The sequence below is a fragment of the Doryrhamphus excisus genome, linkage group LG17 (assembly GCF_037039965.1).
Source record: "Doryrhamphus excisus strain RoL-2023G ecotype Guam linkage group LG17, RoL_Dexc_Guam_v1.1, whole genome shotgun sequence".
NCBI lineage: Eukaryota > Metazoa > Chordata > Actinopteri > Syngnathiformes > Syngnathidae > Doryrhamphus > Doryrhamphus excisus.
The window spans coordinates 5,390,342-5,400,310 of record NC_136373.1 but is presented as its reverse complement, the minus strand read 5'-3'; the positions used below and the strand labels follow the sequence as shown (position 1 = coordinate 5,400,310).

At 42.6% G+C, this 9,969-nt stretch overlaps 1 protein-coding gene across 3 annotated transcripts; it reads right to left on the bottom strand.

The window, feature by feature from the left end:
- Positions 1 to 928: 928 nt before the first annotated feature.
- mybl2a (MYB proto-oncogene like 2a) lies at positions 929 to 9,733 on the bottom strand. Of its 3 annotated transcripts, none has more exons than XM_058084376.2 (12): positions 9,698 to 9,733; positions 8,610 to 8,703; positions 7,980 to 8,051; positions 7,710 to 7,802; positions 5,748 to 5,968; positions 5,556 to 5,670; positions 5,416 to 5,493; positions 5,134 to 5,345; positions 3,708 to 4,407; positions 1,936 to 2,178; positions 1,660 to 1,860; positions 929 to 1,532 (listed from the first exon to the last, which is right to left on the bottom strand). In XM_058084376.2, exons 2-12 carry the CDS (start codon positions 8,700 to 8,702, stop codon positions 936 to 938), a joined length of 2,625 nt encoding a protein of 874 aa, XP_057940359.2. In that variant the 5' UTR covers position 8,703; positions 9,698 to 9,733; the 3' UTR covers positions 929 to 935. The 3 variants fall into 3 exon arrangements, with proteins under 3 accessions (XP_057940359.2, XP_057940358.2, XP_057940362.2); XM_058084375.2 differs by lacking the exon at positions 9,698 to 9,733 and adding an exon at positions 9,183 to 9,278; XM_058084379.2 differs by lacking the exon at positions 9,698 to 9,733 and adding an exon at positions 9,183 to 9,278 and having other exon boundaries at positions 5,416 to 5,469.
- Positions 9,734 to 9,969: the final 236 nt, after the last annotated feature.

Genomic DNA, 9,969 nt, shown 5'->3' with positions numbered 1-9,969 from the left:
TTTTTTTATATATTTTATTACAAGCTTCAATTGTACAAAACAATTACAATATAAGCAGAATTACAGGAACATAAAAGTGCAATTCTACAGCACCATAAATACAGCAACATAAATTAAAACAAATAATAACGAAGAAAGGAATGTGCGAGGGACATTGCTTGAAAATAAGAACAAAATAAAAACAGAAAACATGTCACTTAAGCTTGTTCTTTATATGAATTGTTTTAAGAACGTTCTCTAATGTATGAAAGGTTTTCAGTGCTTTTCTGTTTTTGAATATGACTGAATTGAATATGACTCACCCGGAAGTGAAACTGCCAATCTGTGACGCGATTGGTGTATCCGGCCAGTCTAAAATTGTTCACAATGAATTTTCAATAAAGTTAAATCCAAAGCGCTATTTTAATCATTGGGCATTGCTTTACTAATGTAAGTTATTTGTTCAATACAAATAATAATGAAACGCTTTTTTTGCCTTTGCCATCAAAATATCATGATTGTACTGAAATTGTATTTTTATATTTGTATATCGAAATCAAGTGCAAGTAAAATAACTTTATTCCAAGTACTGTAACATGACGTCTTTGTTGACACACAGTAGAACAGAACAAGTCAATGATGTAGTTACTCCATACTTTCTTAAATAGGAACCATGGACTGTATCTGGGTCTTACCACAAAGATTATGAATTAGATGACAGAAGGCTTTCAAACAAAGCCAATAAGGTTCACATTATCACTATTAAAGTAACTCCAATGTGATCTAATGTACTGTAGTTGCAATATAAATAGTGAAATTGCAAGCAAATCTCAACAATTACTTTATAAAAGCTGTTTGTTTTTTTACATTGTGTACAGTAAGACGTTTTAATTATGGTAGTCGGGGTCAACACAGTAATATTGGTGGTTGTATGCTGTACTGCCATCATCATCCCATCACTTGGTCAGTCTCTGTTTGTTGACTCCACTGGGCCTTTTAACAGTCTTTGTCTTCAAAGAGTTCTTATATAAAAGTAGTCTCTCTGTGGTGTGAGGCGGCATGCGGTTCCGTTTGGCTCGGACAATGCACGCCGCCATCGGGCAGAGCCTGTCGAAACCCCCGGAGGTGGCCGGCACCGCCAAGAGCCTCTTGGCGATGCCTTGCAGTTGCGGGAAGCGAGAGGCAGATTTCCAGAACAGTAAACTAGAGGAGCTGTTAGTCCAAAGCGGTTCTGACAGGTAAGCGTCCAGTTCTGACATGAAGGTCTTTGAGGGGGGCTGGTGTGGGATGTTACTGATCGACTTGCGCTTGACACCGACGTGATTTACCGCGTTGTGGTCTTCTGAGCTGCTGGCAGAGATCTTTGCCGCTCGGTCTATCTTTGTGGTTTGTGTTTCCCGCAGCAGCGCCCTCTCCTGGTGGTCTCCTGCTTCCGCAGGGGGGTGAGTTGACGGTTCTTGGCCCCCCAAAGCACCTTCCACACTAGAGCGAGCCTCAGATTTTGTTGGAGGTGTTAGGAAACATGTCCGTTCTTCAGTCTTATTGCAGAACATCTGTGCAAATCAATATGAAAAAAACACAAATAGCACAATTTATAAAAAAAGATGCTGAAATGTCAATCATTGTTTTCCAGATGATGGAACTCCAGACTGAATCGACGTTCAAAAAACATTTGTGTACCTTCAGTTTGCTTTTGGGGTCAAGCACGGTGGCCACAATCAGGTCCTTCTGCTCCATCAGGGACTGGAAGTAAGTATAGAGACCAGTACGAAGGGACTTTTTGAAGTGGGTGTAGCTGGTGGTACATCCCTCCAGAGTCTTATCAAGGCTTATTAGAGAAGGTATGATGGATGAGATGGTCACCGCGTTTCCAAACAAAGCCTACATTTTAAAAAAGGAAGGCCATGCTGAGAAATTATCTTCTACCAAATAATTATGCGACCGAGTGCGACTGACCTGCAGGGCATCTTGAAAGGGCTCCAAGAGACCCAGGATGTCGAGAACTTGCTCCCTCTTGACCATGATCAGGGGTGGGGCACTGGCGGTGTCGCTGGCCTCGCTGCGCGCCTGCGCCAGGACAGTCATAACGGCGTTCCAGGTCGACTCCTGCACCATGCGGCGTAAAGACACCATCATGGAGTTCCAGCGACAGTAGCTGGATGGCGGACACAGAGACACGCTGTGCTCCTTTGATAAAACCTTGACAGGGACACAGAGGAACAAAATATAAAAAAAATAAATAAAAAGGGCCACATACAGAAAATTAAAGGATGCAGTGGGTTGAGTGGTGGGTACCTTTTTTATTGTCTCCCCCCCCCCGACCAGAGAAAACACATCCCATTCCACCATAAGTTGGCAATTATTTCTAAACATGTGATTATTTGTCAAGTATTGAGATGTCACACTTTGTTCCGCGGTCCTTGAATGCACCATAGTAGTGTGTTGAAACACTAAAGTTTTGTTTGGCTCCGAATATATTAGGTTTGACAGTCAATGTGGCCTCAAAACCTGCAGAGAAGTGAACATTAATGTATTATAGATTTTATTATTTTTAGATTAGATTTTGATTTTGTAAAATTTATTTATTTGCCATAGAATTTATAGTAATTTTTATTTTATAGTAATTTTTATAGTAAATTTAGTTATTAAATTATTATTATTAAATTATAGTAAATTATAGTAATTTTTTATAGTAAATTTTTAATTTATAGTATTATTATTGGAGTTACAACAAGCTCATCAGTCATTCATTACTAATAAATGACTGATGAGCGAGTACTACAGTACAGTATATTGAATACATGTATTATTAGATATTACACTAATTTCCTAATGTGAGTGTGAATATTAGAACTTAAAAATTAGATCAATGTGATTAAAAAAAAATAAAAATAATGCGCTAAACTACAGAGATACAAGCGTACTAAACAGGATTTTCTAAGTTCCAAATTGATGATCTGGAGCTGCACGGTGGTCGAGTGGTTGGCACGCAGGCCTCACAGCTAGGGGACCCAAGTTCAATTCCAACCTCAGCCATCTCTGTGTGGAGTTTGCATGTTCTCCCCCGTGCATGCGTGGGTTTTCCCCGGGTACTCCGGTTTCCTCACACATTCCAAAAACATGCTAGGCTAATTGACTTGTTTTTTCTATATGTGATTAAATGCGATTAATTCTGAGTTAAGTATAGACAATGCGATTAAATATTTTAATTGACAGCCCTATTGTAGAATTTAAATAATGGGACAAAAATGAGACAAAAAGGCTGAAATGTTAACACTAATTCATAAAAGCTTTGTCTTTTAGCGCGCAGACCTCACAGCTAGGAGACCAGGGTTCAATTCCACCCTCGGCCATCTCTGCGTGGAGTTTGCATTTTCTCCTTGTGCATGCGTGGGTTTTCTCCGGGTACTCCGGTTTCCTCCCACATTCCAAAAACATGCTAGGTTAATTGGCGACTCCAAATTGTCCATAGGTATGAATGTGAGTGTGAATGGTTGTTTGTCTATATGTGCCCTGTGATTGGCTGGCGACCACTCCAGGGTGTACCCCGCCTCTCGCCCAAAGACAGCTGGGATAGGCTCCAGCACCCCCCCGCGACCCTCGTGAGGAAAAGTGGTAGAAAATGAATGAATGAATACACTAATTTCCTGTAGCGGGTGATAAACTTAACACTGGTTTTCCCTTTCACACAGGTGACATCCAACCTCTGTTAAAAGTATTTTCCATACCTCACTCCAGTAGTTGCTACTCCGGAAGAAAGCAACTACGTTGTGAACATGTGACAGCAGGTTCTCGATCACCCTGGAGTTCTTCAGCGCCTCGCTGATGACTAGCTGCAGAGTTTTGGCTATACAGTTCATCCTGGTTCCGATGTTGACGTCTGAAAACAGCAACTCCGATTCAGACATGTGGTCTGACAGAAAGGTCACCATGTCCTCTGCATCTGGCTCGCCCCTGTTAGACGAGCACATGATCTTGTAGTCGCAGAACAGGCTGTTGGAAGCCAGCGCCTCTTTGGCGTGGTTGACGAGGACGTAGCCGATGTTACACGGGAAGACGCCGTAGCTGAGCAGCACACCTTCCAGCTCCTGGGCCACGCCACTTCTGAGGTCTTTGTGGCGCACGTGACGAAAGGCCACGACGGGTCGGCGGATTTGCCACGAATCGCTGATGAAGTGGAGTTGCACCACGATGACGACCGGCGCCTCCACCGGGTTGGAATATGCACCAGCCCAGAGGTCACAGGTCACGTGGATGGCGGCGTCTTTGGATTTGGACAGACAGGCTTTAAGATCACGGATGAGCTGAGGTTTGATGGTTCTCTCGACGTCGTCGTAAAGCTGCGAGCCGACGGCACGCTGGGACAGCTTGTTGTATTCGGGACTGATGGCGCTCATGAAGGAGCGGAAACCTGCTCCTTCGACAAAACTGTGTGGAAGGAGAAAAAAATATATTATATATATATTGTATGTATTATTATCACATTTACTCAGGGGCTGCACGCAGACCTCACAGCTAGGAGACCTGGGTTCAATTCCACCCCCCGGCCATCTCTGTGTTCTCCCTGTGCATGCCTGGGGACTCCAGTTTCATTCCAAAAACATGCGAGGTTGATTAGCGACTCCAAATTGTCCATAGGTATGAATGTGAGTGTGAATGGTTGTTTGCCTATATGTGCCCTGTGATTGGCTGGCCACCAGTCCAGGGTGTACCCCGCCTCTTGCCCGAAAACAGCTGGGATAGGCTCCAGCACCCCCCACGACCCTCGTGAGGATAAGCAGTAGAAAATGAATGAATGAATAAATGAATGAATGTTTAAGAGCGGGCTGAACGGCGGTCAAGTGGTTAGCACACAGGCCTCACAGCTAGCAGACCCGAGTTCAATTCGATCCTTGACCATCTCTGTGTGGAGTTTGCATGTTCTCCCCGTGCATGCGTGGGTTTTCTCCAGGTACTCCGGTTTCCTCCCACATTCCAAAAACATGCTAGGTTAATTGGCGACTCCAAATTGTCCATAGGTATGAATGTGAGTGTGAATGGTTGTTTGTCTATATGTGCCCTGTGATTGGCCCTGAGACAGCTAGGATAGGCTCCAGCACCCCCCACGACCCTTGTGAGGATAAGCAAATGAAAATGAATGAATGAACAAATAACCTGAGCGGTAGCATGTCCTCAGCGATCATCCTCAATGCTGCATCCACAACTTTTTTCTGGTCCACTGTTTCTGCTGCTGCTGTTGCTGCTGCTGCGGGTTCATTAACGCTACTAGAGCTGGCGGCATTAGTTGGAGGCAACTTCTCATTCGATATTTTCTGCACAGGGGGGGCGGCCTTCTTCCGCATGACTTCGGGCTTCTTAGATTTGACCTGCAGATGAGTGAAAAATTAAGTCACGCAATCAAAAGCACGACTTCACATTCAAACAAAGAATTTTTACCATTTCTGGAGTTAATGCCGACGTGTCTAATACAACATCACACTTGAAGTCCACCTGCCATACATGAGATCTGTAAATCTATGGAATTCCATGATCAGCCAGCCTAAAATAATTATTCATAATATAAATTCATAGCATACCCGTCCTTCCACAAAGTGCTGAATATCAACACAAACGGCGTCATCTTTGAGGAGACCCGACTCGGCTTTGCGTTTCAGAAAAGAGTTCCAGCGGTTCTTCACAGCATTGTCTGTCCTGCAAAGACCAAAAGACACATTTAAAAAGTGTTGGACCCCCACCACTTCAAGAAGTTTTGTAAAAAGACTTCCTACCTTCCAGCAAGAAGCTTGGCAATCTCAGTCCAGCGGTTCCCCAAGACGCAGTGAGCTTTGTAAATGATGAGATCCTCCTCGTGGGTCCAGGAGGCCTTTGTCAACAGCGGGTTTAAGTGGTTGATCCAACGTTCGCGACACTGTTTCCCCAGACGACCCTTCATTTGCTGGGAAATCAAAGCCCAGTTTGTGGTGCCAAACTTGCTCACCAATTCTGTGATCTGCTCAGCGAAACAAAACAGAAAAAGAGTAAAAAAATAAATTAATTAATACCCCCTGCAGTTTGACATATTGGCATGTCACTAAGGTTGTGTTGGACCTTTAAGGTTCTAATATACAGTGAAGAAAATAAGTATTTGAACACCCTGCTATTTTGCTATTTCTCCCACTTAGAAATCATGGAGGGGTCTGAAATTTTCATCGTAGGTGCATGTCCACTGTGAGAGAGATAAACTAAAAAGAAAAATCCAGAAATCACAATGCATGATTTTTTAACAATTTATTTGTGTGATACAGCTGCAAATAAGTATTTGAACACCTGAGAAAATGAATGTTAATATTTGGTACAGTAGCCTTTGTTTGCTATTACAGAGGTCAAACGTTTCCTGTAGTTTTTCACCAGGTTTGCACACACTGCAGGAGGGATCTTGGCCCACTCCTCCACACAGATCTTCTCTAGATCAGTCAGGTTTCTGGGCTGTCGCTGAGAAACACGGAGTTTGAGCTCCCTCCAAAGATTTTCGATTGGGTTCAGGTCTGGAGACTGGCTGGGCCATGCTAGAACCTTGATATGCTTCTTACTGAGCCACTCCTTGGTTTTCCTGGCTGTGTGCTTCGGGTCGTTGTCGTGTTGGAAGACCCAGCCACGACCCATCTTCAATGCTCTGACAGAGGGAAGGAGGTTGTTCCCCAAAATCTCACAATACACGGCCCCAGTCATCCTCTCTTTAATGCAGTGCACTCGTCCTGTCCCATGTGCAGAAAAACACCCCCAAAGCATGATGCTACCACCCCCATGCTTCACAGTAGGGATGGTGTTCTTCGGATTGTACTCTTCATTCTTCTTCCTCCAAACACGCTTATTGGAATTATGACCAAAAAGTTCTATTTTGGTCTCATCTGACCATAAAACTTTCTCCCATGACTCCTCTGTATCATCCAAATGGTCATATGCAAACTTAAGACGGGCCTTGACATGTGCTGGTTTAAGCAGGGGAACCTTTCGTGCCATGCATGATTTCACATCATGACGTCTTAGTGTATTACCTACAGTAACCTTGGAAACGGTGGTCCCAGCTCTTTTCAGGTCATTGACCAAGTCCTGTCGTGTAGTTCTGGGCTGATTCCTCACCTTTCTTAGAATCATTGAGACCCCACGAGGTGATATCTTGCATGGGGCTCCACTCCGATTGAGATTGACCGTCATGTTTAGCTTCTTCCATTTTCTAATGATAGCTCCAACAGTGGACCTTTTTTCACCAAGCTGCTTGGTAATTGCTCCGTAGCCCTTTCCAGCCTTGTGGAGGTGTACAATTTTGTCTCTGGTGTCTTTGGACAGCTCTTTGGTCTTCGCCATGTTACAAGTTAAAGTCTTACTGATTGTATGGGGTGGACAGGTGTCTTTATGCAGCTAACGACCTCAAACAGGTGCATCTGATTCAGGATGATACATGGAGTGCAGGTGGACTTCTAATGGGCAGACTAACAGGTCTTTCAGGGTCAGAATTCTAGATGATACACAGGTGTTCAAATACTTATTTGCAGCTGTATCACACAAATAAATTGTTAAAAAATCATGCATTGTGATTTCTGGATTTTTCTTTTTAGTTTATCTCTCTCACAGTGGACATGCACCTACGATGAAAATTTCAGACCCCTCCATGATTTCTAAGTGGGAGAAATAGCAAAATAGCAGGGTGTTCAAATACTTATTTTCTTCACTGTATCTAGGAAGTTCTTCACCTTTTGGTCTTCCTCTTTGGACCAGCCGCCTTTGACCGGTTCATTATTGTCGCTATTTTTCCAGCGGTTAATACACTGTGTTTCTGTCTTCCCCTGTGAAGCAAAAGGATAAAAAAATGTCACTTTTCTGATTTACTTTTGTTTTTTTTTTCCTCCTGATTGTGTTTTAGTCTGCATTATAGTATCTATTGATGGTCAGATTAAGCAAAATTAAATTTTCTTTCATACAATTTTCTCGACAGAATGTAGCGTAATGTTATTCATTCTTACTGGTAACAAACTGGCGATGGTTTTCCAACTACGTTCTCCAAAATTCTTCACAAGGATTTTCAGATTATCCTCCTGCAAAGAAGAGAATATTAATTAGTTGGCAAGTTGAACTGCTGGCAAGAGGGCCAAATACAGCCCTGAAATGACATCAGACAAGCAAATATGTTCAGTTCTAACGCTGGCAGAGACCAACATTTTTTCATTAATTCATCCTGGAGCCTATCCCAGCTGTCTTCGGGCGAGAGGCGGGGTACAACCTGGACTAGTGGCCAGCCAATCACAGGGCACATATAGACAAACAACCATTCACACTCAAATTCATACCTATGGACAATTTGGAGTCGCCAATTAACCTAGCATGTTTTTGGAATGTGGGAGGAAACCGAAATACCCGGTTGGTGGGATTGAACTCGGGTCTCCTAGCTGTGAGGTCTGCGCGCTAACCACATTTTTTCACAACATTCCTTAAAAAACAAGAGAGTACTGTTGAAGATCCTAAAGAAAAAATTGCACCTTGGAGCTATCCGCACAGAATTGTTCATTCATTAATTTTCAAGCGTTTTTTTAATAACAGATCCAGACAAACAGCTGAGTGGGTCTGTCATATAGAGGACTAAGCAGGTCACTAACCTCTTCTGGAGTCCATTTAACTTGGGTGTCTTCTGTATCCGCCAAGTCAAAGTCAGTGTCCACACATACTTCAACATCAACATCTTCAACCATGCTGCAGCAAACAATGACAGTGAGAGGACAAGATGAAACACAGATAGATTGATTTGATTTCTGTCACTTTATGCAACAGTTAATAAAATAAACATTAAATGAAATACCAATGCAAGTACAAGCGCTATTTACATATTTTTACATGAGCAGAAGCCCTTATAAGCACTGTTAGAACTTTATCACGGCAAGTCTTACGCCCAACGCTAATATCCATTTATGGAATACAAACCAAATAATAAATAGTCTATTTTTACTTATAATCCATAATATAATACACTACCGTTACACACAACTGGAGACAACGTTGTACCTCCCCACAACAGTGAGCTAACATTAGCTTCCTTGAGAAGGGATGCGATTATAGCTAATATTACACGTAGACCACACGAATTACCTCAAGTTAAACGAAAACCATTAACCCATAAACATCTCAAGAAAAAAATCAGACACAAAATTCTTATTATTTTAAAATGAACTTACATTCCGACTTGGCGCTAGCAAGCAAGCTAGCTAGGCTATGTAAGAACCGTCACACAGAGCGTATTGACTCAGCTCATTCTTATGGCAACAGTAAAGAATAGCGCCACCTGTGGCCACAAGTCGCAACTTCAACACGTGTTGTGATATGAATAAACATGCTAAAATATCGATATTTTATTCGTCTTCAGAAGAGAGAGAGAACACATTAATGTTGGCAAAAAGACAATCCGTTAGAGTTTAATATCAATTTCTTGTTGAGTACTGTTAAATTATAGCACTTGGCGAGACAACTACACTAACACAAATAGAAGAAGACGTCATGTGTGGAAGCTACGTAACTTCCCAAACACCTTTGTAGTTGATTCTTGTTCAGAGTCAAAATTCAGGTCGGAACTGACTTTGCGGCTACTGTTTTGTTTCAACTTCGGCAGACATTTTTAGGGTTCCCGCAGTTGCCATGGAAACACATTTCGAGGCTGCATTCAAATAAGCTTACATTTCGTCTAAATACTTACCAACCTTGGGGGACGTGGTGAGGTAAAGATAAGAAGTCAAGGAGACTGAATAGGAAATGCGAAACACTTTCGGCGGAAACTACCGCTGGGATATACACTAAACTTCCGGTCACCAAAGTAAAAACCTGGGGTTTGCTTCCTAAAAGTGCGCATTCGCGGGCTTCATGACGTCATCGTGCTGCGCCAACAAATGTGTCCTCCTTCTCCATTGAGAAGTCTGCATTCAAACCAAGCTTCGTACAAAGAAATGAATACGTATTAATGCTTGATTA